This window comes from Eurosta solidaginis, chromosome 3, assembly GCF_040869045.1.
Source record: "Eurosta solidaginis isolate ZX-2024a chromosome 3, ASM4086904v1, whole genome shotgun sequence".
Classification (NCBI taxonomy): Eukaryota; Metazoa; Arthropoda; class Insecta; order Diptera; family Tephritidae; genus Eurosta; species Eurosta solidaginis.
In genome coordinates, this window is record NC_090321.1 from 281154363 (window position 1) to 281173382 (window position 19020).

At 35.6% G+C, this 19020-nt stretch overlaps 2 protein-coding genes across 16 annotated transcripts in view; one reads left to right on the top strand and one right to left on the bottom strand.

Moving 5' to 3' along the window:
* Window positions 1-19020, top strand: part of Nup50 (nuclear pore complex protein Nup50) — a 142415-nt gene that overhangs the window by 81007 nt on the left and 42388 nt on the right. The gene's annotated exons all lie outside the window — the stretch shown is intronic.
* The window catches only part of Asap (ArfGAP domain of ASAP), a 109890-nt gene that overhangs the window by 56367 nt on the left and 34503 nt on the right, over window positions 1-19020 (bottom strand). For 14 of the 15 annotated variants that reach the window (XM_067776705.1, XM_067776704.1, XM_067776711.1 and 11 more), the window contains 4 exons: window positions 15990-16135; window positions 11293-11547; window positions 9165-9250; window positions 845-1287 (listed from right to left, as the gene is read on the bottom strand). In XM_067776705.1, coding sequence (XP_067632806.1) covers window positions 845-1287; window positions 9165-9250; window positions 11293-11547; window positions 15990-16135 — 930 coding nt within the window. Of the gene's footprint in view, window positions 1-844; window positions 1288-9164; window positions 9251-11292; window positions 11548-11660; window positions 11773-15989; window positions 16136-19020 lie in introns of those variants that run through there. The other variant, XM_067776712.1, reaches the window with a different exon arrangement.

Sequence of the window (19020 nt, forward strand, 5' to 3'; positions counted from 1 at the left end):
ACGAATTGGGACGTCTCCCGTGGATTCAGAGAATGCTGCACTCTCCTTTGCCAACTCATCGGCCTTTTCGTTATCTTCTATCCCTTTATCACCGGGAAACCAGTATAGATGCATGATCCGGCCTCAGTGAAGTTTTTCCAATGCTTCTTTGCATTCCAGTACACTTCTTGATGAAGTTCTGTGTGAGTTTATTGCTGCCTGACTATAAATATATATGTATATTGACGCGACTGTAGCTTAAGCACGCTTCCCCAGAATTTCTGCTACTTTCTTCACGGCTATATATAGGATGAAAGACGCTGCAGTAGGATCTACTTATTTCTGGATCGACGCAGTAAACAGCAGGTCCGTTAACTTGGAGCCATCTGTATACACGTGGTTACATACATTTTATGTTATGTCATTTCTGCACCTTGGCGCCAACCCTTCGGCTTTCTTTGGAAGCTCAGGTACGAGACAATATATTTCAGAGAGCTCATTGTTGTTAGGCATCTGTCGCTTATGATGTGAAACACAGTCCTACCCCAATAAAAATCTTTTCCTAAAATGATAGCATTGATATAAGTGAGTTAATGTCGATTTCGACCCCTTTGCACCATTTCACCCCAACGTTATTCGATTGTAAGGGTTTTGCTTTTGAAATCAAATGCCTTTGGTGCTAGAGAAATTTTAAAAAACCAGAATTAATACTATTTGAGCTAAGTTTTAAAGGTGGTATTCACATCAGATGTGCAGAGGTGAGTCAGTCAGATAATATCTGAAATTCGTTTTCGTTAAATATTGAATATAAGCCGACGATATACATACATACTTATTAATAAGTACTCTTAGAGCAATTACTTACAACTGATTAGATCAAATCCACGCTTATCGTCCGGTACTGGTTTTATTTGGCATGTCAATAGATTGACACGTGTCGGTGGTTTTGATTCATCTGCATGGCAAATATCCAGAAAACCATCTGCTGTGACACGACAACGTCTCTTTTGCCAAACACGACGTACTTTGCCTTCACTTTTTTTCAGCAAATGACCTGAACGGGTCACACCATGATGCTTATCACCCTGCAGTTGATGCAGTGAATATCCACCAGCATTTACAGCACCTTTCTCTGCCGGCACATTCTCAGCTCGCTCAAAATCTGGGGTACTGCGCAATAGTGTTCGCAAATCTAGCAAACTGCGACGATCCTCATCTTGCTTTTGTTTTATTAATTGCAATTTTTCGCTTAAATCACAAATATACGTGCCAAAATGTTCGATCGTTTGTAAGCCATCCTTGAAATAGCTGCCAATAGTGTACGTTGGTTGGTTTTTTTTTTTTTTTTTTTTTTTATAAAATATTATGAAAAGACAAAAATGAAAAAGAAAAGAACACAAATTGAAATTAATTGTACTCTTCAAGAGAAATTAGTATGCAAAGCACAAACGCATGCGCACTTCACCATATATTTTATATACGTATCTACATGTGTGTGTATGTATGTACATTAGGGCGGTTCAATTTCAAACGGTAATGCCAATATGTACATGTGTCCAAATTTTTCTACGTCATTATATGTATAAATTAACGTGGGATCAAAAACGGCGAATGGGAGCTTCCATGAGAAAGAGAGCCTCAGACCAAAAACTTCTTTTTTATTAAAACTAACAAACCCTTGCGAAAAACGCTGTTAAATATATTAACGCATCCGAAAAATAACAAATTTTAACATTAAATACACTTTTAATGAGTTTTTTTTCACTTTTTAAAGTAAAGTATTTGGCCCCCATTTTTTGTAAAGATGAATAAGGTAGTTTTGAAACAGCTGTCAAATTGTTTGTGGTTCTCTATTCAATATTCTATTACTATTTTTGTACAATAACAGTATCGGCCTTGTCCCACCCGTGACAAAAAAAAAAACAAATTTTCTTTTTTTCCTTATTTAGTGATGAACCGTTTTTTTCGTGTTTATTGCCTAAAACTAGAATTATATTGCGATCGTATACCACAATTGCAATTTTGTTTCTACAGAGTTATTAAAGAGATATGCAGTAGTGACAGATATGGGTGGGACCGTTGTTGGAGGTGGGTTAACTGGGCTGATGGGCCTTATAGTGAAAAACAATGTTTCTTATAATTATCTTAACTGAAATTTTGATCAGAACTATGAGTAAAACAACATCGGCGGAGAGAATGAGAAAGTATAGACAGAAAATAAAGGAATCACCTGACGATTTTGCTGACCACTTATTGCTGGAAGAAAGGGAAGAAAGAGAAGAAAGGGAAGAAAGGGAGAGGAAGACGGTATAGAGAAAGAAAGACTTTTCGCGTCATGTTCAATACAACAAAGCGGAAAGTCGTTTTCATCTTGTTCTTGCAATTAGACATTGGGAAAAGCTGTAAATAAGGTAAGGAAAATACTTCTTTCCAGTCCAAACAAGAAACCAGAAGTCATTCGAAAGCTTGTTTTGGAAAATGTTGATGATCCTCGTAACTTACTTCTCCCACCTGAAGGGAAAATAATGTGTAGGCATGCTATTTTTGATGTAATAAAAAAATTAGTAACAAACTTTTATCAGCGCAACGATATTACCCACGAAGCCCCTGGGATTAAAGGTGTTAAGGTTATAAAAGATATTGAAACAGGGGGAAAAAAACCCTGAGGCGAATATATACATTTCTAAATTTTAAGAACTTCCTGAATATGTACTATTGACTAGTCAAATGCCACATAATTTCTGTGTATGTAAGTACCACGCAAATTTCAGTTATCTACCGGAAAGTATTGCCAGCAAGATTACGGATTTCCCTTCTACTGGCAGTGACTTATTACAGAAGGTTTGGTGTGATGTAACGTGTGAAGAATGTATGCTTGGAAAATGCAGTTCGATGCATAAAGCAAATTAACAATATTCTAAGAAAAACTAATAGAAATGATTTAAATGCTTTTTTTTGCTGGAAAAAATGAACAGCATAAATTGATATCAGTAGAAGGCACTATCGAAAACGCCTTGTGTATGGCTGGCTGAAGGCAAAAGATATTCGTACGCCATTGTTAGTGACGTTTTATGCCACGACAAGTATACTGTGTACGCATGCCTAAAAAAGATTATCGTGTCACTAAAAAATTAAATTCCCGGACTAAAAACAATTAAATTGTTCTGTTGTTGTTGTTGTTGTTGTAGCGATTAGGTTACTCCCCGAAGGCTTTGGGGAGTGTTATCGATGTGATGGTCCTTTGTCGGATACAGATCCGATACGCTCCGGTAACACAGCACAGTGCTGGCCCGACCATCTCGGGAACGATTTATATGGCCACATTGAACCTTCAGGCCATCCCTCCCTCCCCACCCCCAAGTTCCGTGAGGAGCTTGGGGTCGCCAGAGCCTCGTCTGTTAGTGAAACGGGATTCGCCGCTCGAAGGTGAGGAATTTTTTTCCAAATACGTTGTAATTTTACGGTTCTTTTTTTAACTGGTGCATTAACAACTGACTATATTTTCCAAAATCTATATTTAAACTAGGAATAACTTGTAAAATTTATTAAAATCCTTTAACAAACATGCAATTATGGGTACAAGTGTCACACCCGCGACGATGGAATCCCCCGAAGTCTCTTATTGCCAAGGCAATGTGTAGAAAAATGTTCGATTAATAGGTTGGCGTCCAAAAGCTTTCATTTAGCAACTAAAACGGTCCTCTATGTCTTCATACAAAATTAACATATCCGCTATTTTGGATATCCTTATGACTATGCACTGGTTGTTTTTTAATTAAAGTTAGTCATAATTTATGAATTAGAATAGCAATTCTATGACTAGACGAATTTTAGCCTTTCTGTAATTCCCGCCATGGTGTTGTGGTAGCGTGCTCCTTCTACCACACCGAAGATCCTGGGTTCAAGACCCGGGCAAAGCAACATCAAAAGTCCAGAAACAAGTTTTTTAGTTAGAAAAAACTTCCTAAGCGTGGTAGCCCCTCGGCAGTGATTTGCAAACACTCAGAATGTATATCTGCCATTAAAAGCTTAACAGTGCAAACACATCTACTTTGCAAATGCCGTTCAATGTCTGCGTAAAACATGTAGGTGCCGCCCCACCAATTTTTTGGAAAACTTCAAACTAAATTTTAACCTATTGTGATTGGAAAAATGTTAATAAATCTATCTGGGATATAACAATTTTTGGTTAAACCACTTATAATAATTTAGGATGACATCTTAGGTGATTGTTCTAGTTTGAAGTCAAACTATCAACCAATGTAGTTTACTTGAACATATTCAGCCCAATTCTAGATATTCCCTCGGAATTTTGTTCTCGCGTATGTTTTTATTCCCGCGAAAAAATTCCTCCAATTCCTTTCTCCTAGGGAGAACAATAATTGGGGAGTAGGAATTTTGAATTTTCGAAGTCAGCTGTTGTTTAAGCGACTTAAACTATGAACATTTTTCGTTCGTTTGTTTCAGTAGCCATTGAGTGTGCTTGTAATTCTCAACTGGTTAGTGAAATATTCTAAAGACATAGTTTGAGTTTTTTAATTAAAAGCGAGGTTCTTCGGATGGTGTGCTAATACATCAGAGCCCAGTGCTCGCCTCCATATCACACTTTGAAGGGGTTCTTCAAATAGAAGATGAGGTGGCTCATTAGAGCGAAACCTCAGAGTGCCCAACGCTCGCCCCAAATTAAATAAATAAAAGGTGTACTGATGCTATGCATCCTCCCATGACTTAAACACACCAATAACTCTAAAACTACCCAACTTAATAAACTGAATCCCTTAAAATAAACACAAATAAATAAATAAAGGTGTACTACTGATGCTATGCATCCTCCCATGACTTAAATACACCAATAACACTAAAACTACCCAACTCAATAAATGGAATACATTAAATCAAAAACCCCATAAACTCAATACAGTCCATTAATAATGATAATTTATAAATTTAAAAAAAAAGGAATGCTTGGTGGGAGTTGAACCCGCAACCCCGGGCGTTTGGTCGGGTACGTCAGCCACTGTGCCACGACTCATACGCTTACAAGCACATAAAATTACTCATTTATAACTCTTATTAAACTGCTCGCCCTCAATTGCCCAAAGCTTAGAATTGAATTTTCGTTGCGCATTTCTTATTTTGTTTAAAAAATTTAAAAGTTTAATTATTGTTGCGAATTTGTTTTAAATTACGAAATAAAATAATCTAAACAATACAGTATTGCATTTCATATTGTATTTACTGAAATGAGTAATGAATTGGGGCCACAGCAACATCAAGAGAGGAGCATAAGAAGAAGACGGCGGGATAATACAAATCCACCGGAGTTGCCTGCATCCATTCAGCAAAGCAATTTTCCGAGTTGCTATAACTTTTTCAAAAATTGACCGTTTGGGATCTTTTTTTTTTTAATTTGTTTTTAAATGTACTTTTCGGAAAAAATACAAAAAAATTTTTAAATTTTTTTTTTTTTTTCAATTAAATAAAAAAAAAAACAAAAATTATCGGCCCACTCCGGGATTAGTGGGGATAATTGCAGAATTGATTGAAGTTTTTTATGAGAAAAAAAAATGGCGAAATTCGAAAAATCTCGAAAAACTGAAAAATTACAAAAAAAAACTTTAAAAATTTTTTGTATTTTTTCCGAAAAGTACATTTAAAAACAAATTTAAAAAAAAAAGATACCAAACGGTAAATTTTTGAAAAAGTTATAGCATTTTGAAAACAAAAACGGTGTTTTTTTTTAAATTCATAACTTTTTTTGAGTTGGATGAAAAAATTTGAAAAAATTCTGAAAAACGTCTTTCGTAAGCTAGAAAAAGAAGAAAAACTTTCAGCCAATTCTAAAGAGGTCGGGTTCAAAATTGGTCGAAATGGGATGGAATACCCCACATACTTTTCGACTTGAAATGGAGAATATTGTGGTCGAATGTACATATTTTAGCAAGAATTTGTAGAAACACGTGTTCTTTCTTAAAAGAACCAATCTCCTTTAAATATTATGATGCATTCTCTTTAATTTAACACGGGAAAAACCTCCTAGGAAATGGCAGAGAAATCTCCCTCTCATTCACATTCACAATACCTACTTTTCTCCCATAACCGGTTTCCGCTTTTTCGAACCTTGTTCAGAATAGGAGGAAAGGGAGAAGTGAAAAAACTCACAAGGATTTTTTATTTAGAATACGAGGAATGGGAGAAGGGAAAAAGCTCACAAGGAATTTTTGTTTAGAATTGGGCTGATTGTTTTGTCGCAAATCTATTCGCTCTCTCTCCACAAGATATTCGACAGATACCGTAATATGCACGATAGTGGGTTGGTAGGTATAATTGTACCTATATGCCTAGATAAACCCTCACGATTTACTATTTCATCCCCAAATGTACTTTTATGTGGAAACTATCCCGTGCATGCAACAAACGAGAATGTTTCTTTTAACAGAGCAAAAAAATAATTTAAAATAATCAAAAGCAAAAAAAAAAAATGATTATACATATAATAGATATGATTATTTTTAAATTTTTTCAATAATCGTAAAAATCATGATTTTTTTTGTTTTTTTTCAATGGTAATCAACATATATGTAAACTCCTATATTGCTAACAGAAAATGCTCGCAATGTGTTTTGAATTCGAAATCAAAACAAGACAGCCTATACAATTTTTGTGATTGTAGCAGCATAAGTGTGACAAGAAAAAATTTAAATTTAGGTACATTCGACTATTAAATACAAAAACAAAAACGTTTAAACAGCAATATATCGACACTCTGATGTTTGAGAATGTACCTAGCCTTTTGTAGCAATATAGGAGTATTACATATATAGTAATCAATTAAATATTGCTTTTTTTCGGAAAACAATTGAAATAATTTAAATTTAATTGACAATTAAAATATGAATCTAATTAATTGATTACTAATGTTAGTTCAATTTTAATAGGTCTGTTTTTAACAAAACTTTTGAGTTACGACCTTTCTATAAGGATAGGTATATAGACCGGTATATTACACGACTCTCCAAAAAAATGTTGTTCTTTGTCCTAAAGTTTATTTCATGATTTTCTGTGTTATTATAAACAAAAACGAAAAGAAAAGAAAATACCTTTTTTCGGTATAAAGTTTGCTTTCGTAATAGTTCTAGTAACAATACTCATGGCGCTAGAGTGATAACTAAACAACGATCAGGTGTTTTGTACAAATCTAGAATAACCTTAAATGTCGTCGTGAAAGTGTAAATATGAAGCCGATGCTTTTTGTTATATATGTGGGCAATTTATTGAAGTTCGAGATATAAACTATGTATTAAATACATCCCTCATCCTCTGTGAAACCTACGAAGCATATTTTGGCTGTCCTGTTTGGAATCAAGACAAGACATGGGCTCCACGTGTTCCTTGTAGTTATTGTAAAAGATGTTTGGAAGGTAAGCAAATTTTATTTAAATAGTAAATTAAATAAGGTAGACATATTGGTTTCTCTTTTTATATTTTAGGTTGGTAACGAGGTGAGAAAAGATTTATGAAATTTGCAACACCAAGAAGACCACGTTAAAGACTGCTACTTTTGCCTTGTGAAGCCAAGTAAAAGACGTAGAGGTAAAAATGCAAAACCTATCGGAAATCCTGAGCTTGAATCTTCTTCTGCTCCAGTCGCACACGATCTGACACGACCAGTACCAGAGCCACCGAAAAAATTCAGAGAAGTGGCTCATCTCTTTGTTCTTATAAAAGCAATGCCGATAAGGAGTTTCTACCCACACCAGAACAACCAAAACATCATTTCATCACTACTGAGAATTTTAATGATTTGATTAGAGATTTAAATTTACCAAAAAGTAAAGCAGAGCTTTTAGGCTGTTCTTCGAACAACGTTGTCAAGGTCAATAATGAAAACATGATGGGAGACTATATTTGGGGTTTATTGAAGGATAGTACCTATGAACATAAAAGAAGAAGTAAAAGCGTACACTTTTAAATTTTATTTTCCACATTTTGATACACTGAAAGAAACAGACTGGTAAAAACAACCGAAATACGGGTCAATTCCACTGAAATTTCTGTCAATTTCTATCCATCGCAACAAAATGTTGAATCAACTGCGCACAAATCGTTGATTCCTAATTGACCGTTTTAGTAGTCAAATGAACAAAAAAAAAGTTGTTGCGACAGCTTTGTTCGAAAGTACCTATGTTGCGCCATTTGCAAGGCAGGAGAGTTTTCACTGAGATCTTTTCATGGCCGAAATACACTCGGAGTGCTTGCCGAACAGTGCCGAGGGGCGACCCCGCTTAGGAAAATTTTCTTCTAATTGAAAAACCTTATTTCTATATTTCTTCGGTGTGGTAGGCGGAGCACGCTACCATCGCACCACGGCGGCCGCCATATACATACGTAAATATGTGCATACATATAGTACACAGCATATGTAAGTACAAAGTAGAGAGCGCAGTGACCGTAAAATTCTCTCTGAAATTTGCTCATGTATTGACTGTTGATCGCTGTTGAAATGACCAGTGAGATCAGTTGTGTTAACAAAAAAATCAGTTAGATTGATTAGGAATCTGTCAATTTTACAGAATTTTGTTAACTTAAGAGTGACAATTTCTCTTCTGTTGAAATGACTAAACTAATTTGTTCGCTTGACAAAGAACTCGGTCGAATTAACCGTAATTCGATCAATTTCACCGAATCTCCGTTAAGTCAAGAACAACAGAACCGATTTGTTGATTTTACTAGCACCATTTCTTTCAGTGTAAGTTATTTCGATATTAAAACTAAATAAAAATATTTATTTGAATTGTTTCATTTTCAAGTAAAAATTAAAAACAGATTTTGAAAAATTTCGTTCAAGCGGTTTCCTAAATAGGAAAGCAAACTTTTTTATGCCATATATTTTTTTTCGTCAAATTACGACGTAAAGAATTGAAATTTAATGCTTTGAAGTCAAGGTCAAATTTTGTGTTGACCCGTGCTATTTAATCAAGTTGTCGGCTGTCAGCTGATGTATATTTATCACACAATAATAAGGGCTGCATTACCTGAAAGGTTGGAAATGACGTGATTCCGAACCGACTTAATATAAAGGAAATAATAAAATGTCATGAAAAGGTCTAATGTACATACACACATACAGTTTTTACATAGTATGGCAAACGTATTTGATTGCAGAAAAGTAACATTTGACTTACTTATTTAGCGCATGATAATACTCGATGAAATGCTGTAGCAGCTCGATACCAGTTTTTGTTTTGATTTCCTTATATTTCAACAAATACTGCAAGGTGTCCAATACAAAGAAAATACGTAATGAAAACCGAATTGCCAAAACAATAAGAAAAAGGCATACATATATACATACACAAACATTTAGTAGATTAAAACAGGTAATATTTAAGTAGTGATGTACAGGTCCGAATATGAGAATAATCGGTTCAGACCCTCCACTGTTTAAACACATACAAAAATGGTATTAAAATACGCGTTTTGATTCCGGTATCGATAATGAAAAGGCAGAAACCGATCATTTGACTTCTCTCAAGAGATATTTACTTACACATTTTCATGTGGTTCTTCTATTTTGAATTATTTGCAGCAAAACTACCCATTGCCTTTTGCATCATCCCGAGAATATTTTTTTCGTGAATGTCTTTTGACAGGAGATAACTTAAGTTTTTGCCTTCGAATTATTACAAGGGTCAAAAGAGGTATTTTTGGGTGAGAAAATGTGTTGAGCTTCACGTAAAAATCAATCGGGTAAGGTGAGTGTCGTCCCGGGAACGATTAATATGACCACATTAAACCTTCTAGACCATCCCACCTCTACGCACTAGTTCCATGCGGAACTTGGGGTCGCCAGAGGCTTGCCTGCTGTATATGTAATTGATACATTCATATTAGTAACAGGATTCGCCTCGCGTAGGTGAGGTTGAAAATTGGGTTGCGGAAGCTCTGAAGCTGTGTAAAGTGTTGTATTGCGCTTATGAACTTGAATCTCTTCATGGTGCTACACATATGTATGTTCGAGGTTTTATTTCAAGGGCATACAAAGGTTAGATTGAACTGGCCGGTCAATAAAGACCTCACATAAAGTGCATATGCTAAACGGAGAGCCCCAATTAGGTGTCAGAACTTGTTATAGTTAGATTGACTCCCTCTTCTTGGCAAATACTAGAAGTTTTCTAGGTCATAACTTAACTGCCTCGAGACGGGCCAACTCTGCCACCACTAATACCTTGAGCCTTAACCTGGCGAGCGCAGGACACGTACACAGAACGTGCTCAACAGTTTCTTCCTGCAGCTCGCACTTACTACATCTGCTGTTACTGACGAGACCTAATTTATAAGCCAGAAGGCAGTGTGCAGTTAGTATGCCCATCGTTAGCCTTCAGTCATCTCTCTTCAGAGACATAAGACACTTTGTGAGTCTAACATCGTATGATTTTCATATGCTCTATTGGAGCCCCGCAATGCAACTCCTGCCTCCTTTTCATTTCCCCCAAACGGATTGGAACGTCGACCGTCGATTTAGCAAGTTTTGCAATATCCTTTGCCAACTCCTCAGTATTTTCGTTAGCTTCTATCCCATTATGACAGGGACACGGTATAGATGTATGGTCCGGCCTGAGTGAAGTTTTTCCAATGCTTCTTTGCATTACAGAACAATTCTTGACGAAGTACTGTTCCTTAATCGCCGCGTGACTATCCGTTACTTTAGAACCATCGGTATCCACGTTTATAGTATGTTGTGCCATTTCTGCACCCTGGTGCCAATCCCCCGGCTCAATTGTGACCCCACAAGCTATTTCAGAGCTTATGCACAGGACCATATATTCCTTCTGCCCAATATTAGATGGCGCTATACTGCTATGTCACACCGCCTTCACTCAAGCTGTAGTGTTAGGGCTCCCGTTATGCATTGATAAGCTGCGTCCCCATTCTAGTTTTTATGTATGGCTGGCTGTCCATCAAACATGGACCATATAGTAAAGTATGGGTTTGACTACTGCCGTAAATAATTTCCTAGATTAATATTTTTGCAGCAGCCACAGTAGAAGTCATCTATTGAGGCGGTTTTCTGTTGAATACAAGAAGGATGAGGGTGTAAAGCAACCCAGCTGCATGTGATTTATGGGATGTTAAGTGGGGAATTGAAGAAGGTTATGGCAAAATAATAGCTTTTCGTCGGGTAAAATAGCGCCATTCAGCTTCGTAGAATCGGTTGTCGTACATGTATAATATGGATACGGATCCCCAGTTTGTGCATCATTAAGTCAAAAGCATATCAATGTACACATACATACATATATTCACACTTACCTCACACGTTTGCAGCTGATAAAGCCGGCGTTCTTTTTCCATTTCATCTGCTACAACAGCTGCATCGATTTCAGTACGCACCATACCTGCCTCTTTAGCTTGCGCTTTCTTTTCCTTTTCGATTTTTATAAATTTCGCTTCATAATCCTTGGCAGCCTTGTCGAAAGGTCGTTTCATGTCGCCCTTTACACCACGCAGTTCATTTTTTAACATCGAGTCCACCGGAAACATGATGATATTGTTGATATTTTGCATCTGCGCGACAAGCATACAAAAAAAAAAAACAAAAACACAAATTACAAAAATATTAAAGGGAATTCAGGAAGTGTTGTATTGTTATCACACATGAGCAGTTTGTTTTCACCAACCATTGAAGGCTCACTGATTGTGAAATTTCATTTTAGTCAGCTCTAAACATCTCTGGGCCCGTATTACGTTTTATGATCCGTGATCGAAAATCATTTTTTAAATTACAATAGCTCTGAAATGATGGATCGGTTTAATAGATATGTGAACTAACGACAAATAGTACTCGTTAGATTCGTAACTTTTTATTATTTTTAGAAATAGTTTTACACACATACAGTCACTCTAACTTTTCATCACATGCTTGAATGTCTTTCACTCCAACGACTACTAAAACGAAACTACATGTTCGATCTGAATGATTGATGAACAGTTTTGTTTATTTTTGTATAACTCATGTTTATTTCGTTTCTTTTCATAATACCGTTACCCATGATAACATATGGCTCGATAGCCTGGGCATTGAGAACAACTCGAGCGACGATAAGGCAAGCGCTGACAAAACATCAACGATTTGCGGGTGTATGCATTACGGGAGCTATGCGCTCATGCCCCACAACAGCGCTGTCTGCCAAGCGAGCCCTCCTGAATATCGCAAAGGAGGCGAATGGGCAAAGAATAAGTTATATCATCTCGGAATATTGAGGAACTGAGACCAAATAGTATTTGAGAAAAGTTACTAAGTGGAATTGGGAGATAAGATTACATGGAATGAAACGAAACTAAAGAGCATCCAAACGGCTGCACAAGATCGTATGACACCCAGATGGCTCGAAGACGCCAGAGGGGACTGGAGCTGGACTCTGGGGAGCCAGAGCCGAAATATCAGTGCCTCTGGGAGTACAACCGAGCATATTTCAAGCGGAAGTATTCGCCACGAAACAATCGCCATACTCAGTGACAGGCAGGCCACACTCAAGGCATCACTGGCCCTTGATTGCGTGGAAAATCTTATTCAATTAGGACTCAACGTAGTATTGTTGGTCTGGGTGCCAGGCCACAGGGGAGGGGAGGGCAATGAGCAGGCAGACAGGGGGTCAGAATATACCCGCGGTAGGTATGCCTGTAGGACCATCACATCAATAACACTCCCCAAAGCCTTCGGGGAGAAACCTTATCGCTACAACAACAACAACAGCAGGCGGACATCTTGGTTAGAGAGGCAGCGACTGTATGACCCAGCGCTCCTGAACCGCTTCAGCCAGTCGCCCACAGGAAATTAGGGAACATTTATTATAAGAAGAGGGGGAAAAGAGAGAAGAGCACTGGCGCAATGCGTCAGGTTTGAGACAATCTAAGTTACTGTTAGGAGGTTATAGTACAGTTCTCTACAGGGCAATAAGGCATCTTGAAAAATAACCTCAGAATCCTTACAGTTATTTTAACAGGACATTGTAGACTCAACAACCATATGCAGAAATTGGGCATACAATCGAATAACACATACCGATTTTGTGATCGATCAGTGGAGACGGCGGAATATATTGTGACGAATGTTGACATCACTAAGCTATTAGTAAATAATCAACAACAAATACAGTAAGCAGCCAAACTTATGTACATGCACACATGTCCAGCAGCTCGAAGTGAAGAGATATCTCACACATACCCACATGTAGTCATCAGCCGAAGTAGTTACACATACACACGCATATGACTATGAGAAACGCATAAACTACAAATATACATGTATATCGCTGGTAACCAAGCAGGAGATTCTAGAAGGGGAAACGTCTAGACCTTTGGAGAAATATGCTGAAGAGGCAACAGAGAGTATAAAAGCAGCGCAAGCTGAGGAATAACTAAGCAGTTTGATTTAAACACGCTATTAGTTGCGAAGTGAAGTATAATTGTACTACTCCCAAAGTAGTACAATAAAGACCATTTTGCAATACAGAATATTGGAGTTATTTATTCGACAGCTCAGCGATACGAACTTTAGCAGAAGGTTGCAAATAAGCGGAATTTCCCAAAATTCGTTACAATATCTTCTTGAAATGAGACGCAATCCAAGACGTAGGACTAAGTTTTTGGGCTCACCATGGCCAGAGCATTCCCACATTCAATCACTCAAGCCAAAAGAACTACTACGCTTCATCAAAAAAATCGGCTTGGATGAGGTGCTGTGAAGGAGATGAGGGTAAAATAGACCAATGGTCGCATTTCAAAACTAAATAAATTATCTGTCTATCTATAGTACAGTTACTTCTCGATATGCAATTAAATTTTTTTTTCCACGCGGTCAGTTTTTTGTGTTCTCAATTTTATTATACTGTCCAGTTTTAACTTTTGTAAACGGCCACTTGACATTTACGACGTGGTAGGGGCATTTTCTTACGAATTCTTATGACTACACACTTCCTGCCTTGGCTGATGTCTGCCACTGTACGACAGCTTTTGCCTTGCAACAATACACTCAACAATGCCTCTGCTTAGTGATCGCATCATACCTATATTCTAAAAACTAAAGATATTTCAAAATAAAAGAATATTTAAAGAGTGAGTAACGAACATACATATTTTAAAAGAAATATGCGACATCTATAAACGAAAGACTAACAAGTAAAGGTGTCTAAGTTCGGGTGTAACCGAACATTTTATACTCAGCGGGAGCTTCAATTTTATATTGTATTTCATTTCAGTTAAATTACTTGTCTAGATAACACGTGGTACCGCCCGTTTAAAAAAAAATGTCTCCCCATTTCCTCTTACAATAAAACTTGATAAGTGAAATATCATTGATTCAAAACTGTTTTTTGCTAAGTTATAGCTTATTATTTTCGTTTACGACCCTTTTAAACTTGTTTTATATCTAAGTTGCCGTGGCCTTTAACCGATCCCGTCCATTTTTACTAGAAATATTTCCTGCTATAAAGAAAATATGTGTACACAATTTCATTACGATTTGTTAATTTTTCTTCGAGCTATGGCTCCCGAAATATAGAAAATTGCTTAGTCATAAAACGGGCGGTGCCACACCCATTTTCAAAAATTTTAGTGTTTTCCAATTTAATGTTATAATTCAATTTAGAAAGTAAAATTCTATTGATACAAAGCTCTTTTTAGCTAAGATATATCTTATTATTTTCGTCTACGAACATTTTAAAAATCTTTTATATAAATGTGGGCGTGATATTTAACCGATATCGTCCATTTTTTCTAGAAATATTTCCTGTTATAGGGAAAATTTGTGTACCCGATTTCATTACGATCCGTTAATTTTTCTTCGAGTTATGGCTCCCGAAACATAGAAAATTGCTAAGTCATAAAAAGGCGGTGCCACGTCCATTTTTTAAATTTGAAGTTTTTCCTATTTACTGTTATAAATCCACTTGGGAAATAAAATACCATTGATATAAAGCTCTTTTTTGCAAGGATATAGCTTTTTTATTCGTCCACGACCCTTTTAAAAATATTTTATATAAAAGTCGGCGTGGTCCTTAACCGATTTCGTTAATTTTTCTTCAAAGCATTCCTTATAGTAAAGGCAACCTCTCTGCCGAATTTTGTTACGATAGGTTTAACGATTTTTGATTTATGATTAATATTTGTAAAATTGATTCTATCACAAGTAGGCGGTGCCACGCCCATTTAATTCAAGAAAATCAAATTTCAACATTCTAGGTGTATTATTTACTAAATAATCAGGTTTTCTTGTGTTTTCCAAAATGTTATATATATAAAAAGTGGGTGTGGTTATCATCCGATTTCGCTCATTTTCAATACCAATCTATTATGGGTCCAGATAAGCTCGTGTACCAAATTTGGTGAAGATATCTCAATATTTACTCAAAATATCGTGTTAACGGACAGAAGGACGGACGGACATGGGTCAATAAAATTTTTTTTTCGATACTGATGATTTTGATATATGGAAGTCTATATCTATCTCGATTCCTTTATACCTGTACAACCAACCGTTATCCAATCAAAGTTATAATACCCTGTGTACAAGTACAGCTGGGTATAAAAATTGACGACGTGGAGTTTTCCGTTTACTTACATATTTAAAGGTAACGGTGTCACGAAAAGGAACTAACTATAATTAAACTATGTAAAAATAAACCATTAACAAAATAGTTGCTCAATCAGCCAGATCAAACATGTAGTTTTGTTTGTGCAGGCATTAGAATGACAGCCATTCAAACATGTGGTCAAAAATTTGAGTGACTGTAGTTGTCGTTTGAGTGAAAGTTCGCAGTCACTGATCGTAAAATGTGATAGGGGCCCTGATTTGAGTAATCTGTCTTTGTTTAATGATAATGCAAATGCAAACTAGCTCAATTTGATTTAAAACATACTTAATGGTAGTGCAACAACAACAACATGCAAAACGCCCATCTATGATTATTATTGGATTTTACAATTCTATTAATTTAACAATAACCTACCAATGTTTTCATTAAAGCACTGAGCTCTTTTGTGACTACGGAAAACTTAAGAAATGCTGCACCAATATCCGGCTCATCTTGGTCAATAACCTTGCCGCCTAAACGCTCCAATGCACGAACCAGAAACATTTCATTGTCTACATGCGCTGCAACGAATTAAAAATATTTGTGTATGACAATTATTGCACTGCAGAACAAATTAAATAATATGTTTGGATAAAAAAATGTGAGGCGTCGCGGGACGCCTGGCAGATGTAAAACATCGACATTATTTTGTAAAAGTAATATGCAGAAAAGAACAGATTGAGATAGTTAATAAATAGGGCATAGTTATAAAACAAAACATTAAAATTGTTTCCAGAAAATTATGACTGTTTATTTAAAATCTATTTTCACTAAATACAAACATTTAAGAATTTATTTCAAATCGTGACAACTTAGAGTTCGTTTAATTAGCGACTTTGGTATAGAGGACCCGAAGTGAGTCCCTAAAATTATTACGAAATTACTCCCAAATTACCCCAGTAAGATCCGTAGGGAGTCCCCAAAATTATGCCGGAATGACCCAGAAACCGCACCGAAGTGATCCCCAAATTACCCCGCCGAAATTATCTCCAAATGACCCTAGCTGGACGATGGATCGAGTGGGCAGAGAATCGCACATTCGATTGGGCATGGCGACGCGTCGCTACACCGTACACACTACTGCATACATAAATACATACATATATATAAAAGGCCGGCGATAAAAAGTGAATAAGAGCGAAACTTATAAAAATATCCGTAGAAGTGCGCTAAAAAAATAAAACGGAGTAAAAATTGGACTAATCTTTTTTTCCCTTAAAACATGGACTGATCGTTTTTTTCATAAGAAGCACACATACCGGATCATTCAATTCGGAACAATTTTAGGATCACTTCGGGATCATTTTAGGTATCTTTTCGGAAAAACTTCAAAATAATTTCGAGACTGTTTCGGAACAATTTTGGGGCAGTTGAAGCATCCTTTCGGCTACACTTCGGGCAGTTTTTGGAATATTTCGTTACTATTTCGAGACTAATTCGGAATAAATTCAAGACAGTTACAGGATAAAAAAATAATCCCAAAACTATCTTGAAATGGTTCCCAATCGGTCCCAAAGCAGTCTCGAAATGATTCTGAAGTTATCCTGTAACTGTATTATTCAATTATATTCTCTCCGATTCGAACTCGAGTCCTCAAAAATTAATTAAAAATACCAAGGAAAGAAAAAAACAAAACCGATACAGCCCAGCCAGCATTTTTTGAAAATTTTTATCAAAAAATATTTAAATATCATACCCCAAGATGATTAACAACGTTCAAATTTAAAAGCACTTTCTGTTCGAAAATTAATGTATCGTCGGAAGAAAAATGTACTTTAAATATGATTATTCTTGAATAATCATTTATGATTCCTATTTCGAAACACTTTTTATTCATATTTGATATCATTGTAAAATTGAGCATATTCGTGAACATATTTCAATCGTTTTGGTTGAGATTTTAGAATCATTTTTGAATGCGATTATTTTACATTTATTCTTCATATCTCATTCAAAATAAGATACTACATAATAATATTATTTCGACAGGGGAAGAAAGCATGCGAAAGTGAGCTATTTGAACCACAGGTCACTCGCAAACAAACTTGACCGATATACACCTGCGACTACAACATCCAACATCAGCTATGATCGTCAATATTAAAATACGATACGGTACGGGATGTTGAAGACATATCCAGGTACATAAGTATGTCAAGAGGATTTCACTTACCTGTGGTTCAAATACATAGCTCACAACCTTTGTATCGTCCAACTGTTATGTATTTTATGGGAAGCCGAAGGTGGAGAAATGGTTTGGGGAAATCTTCGGTCACGAGCAGCATTTGCATTATATTGTCTTGAAGAATATCTTAATAATAAAATTTTTATATATGTACATATTTTTTCTGAACTTCATGATTGAAAAAAATAAGATTTTCAATTAAATGTAAAATTTTAATAAGTATAAAATTCATTATTAAGTCAACAAATATAGTCAGAAAAGATTCAGAAAGCTGAATTAAAAATGATTAAAAAATTTGTATCACCTAAAGCAGGGATCGCCACAAGCTTCTTATGGAAGCGTGACCACACCTACTTTGAAATCCAAAAATAAAAAAATGGCGACGGAGCTAGTAAAAAGTACACTGTAAAAACTTCGAAAATTCTTAAAATGATATTATTTTAGAAAGAAAATTATACATTTTGTAATCCTGATAGAAGGTAAATTCATTAGATTTTTTTATTCTTAATTTTTTATAGTTTTTTTAAATTTTTTTTATATTTTTAAGGCTTTTTATTTTGTTTTTTTTTTTTTGTTTTGTTTTTTAGAAGCAAAATAATATAAATAATAATAATTTTGTAATTCTGATAAGAGAAAACTTCATTCATTTATTTTATTTCATCTTTTATATTTTTTTGTTTTTATTTTTTGTATATTTTTTTAATTTCTTTTGTTTTGTTTTTAAATATTAACCTACTGTAAATTGTCCGCAACTAATTTTTCTATATCTATTTTGATGTTTGTGGTTGATAATTTCAGAAGCGCTTCTAAATGCTGATTTGTAACTCTATTTCTGTTATTTGTTTATATTTGCTTAAGGAATGAAAAGGAGCTTTCACAAATGTACGTACTACCAAACATTGAATAAAATTTTTAAATTTCTTGACGCAGTAAGGGATATTTCTCCTTGCTTAAAACTTTCCAAAAATCAATGCGTTTTAAATCTAGTAACTGTAGTTCAGAGTTGCATTGTAAGTCGCATAGCTCCATTTGGAGTTCTGGGCTCTGCTCAATTGCATCGCATGTCATGGGTATGAAAAAAAATAGTAGCATTTTCCTGATAACTTCAAAGTCTTGGAATCTTTTAGAAAAGTTATTTTTCAAGTCAGCGAGACAAGTTATAAAAAAAGAGAAATTGTAAGTTGAAATATTATACTCATTTAGAACCAACTTTAATGAAGG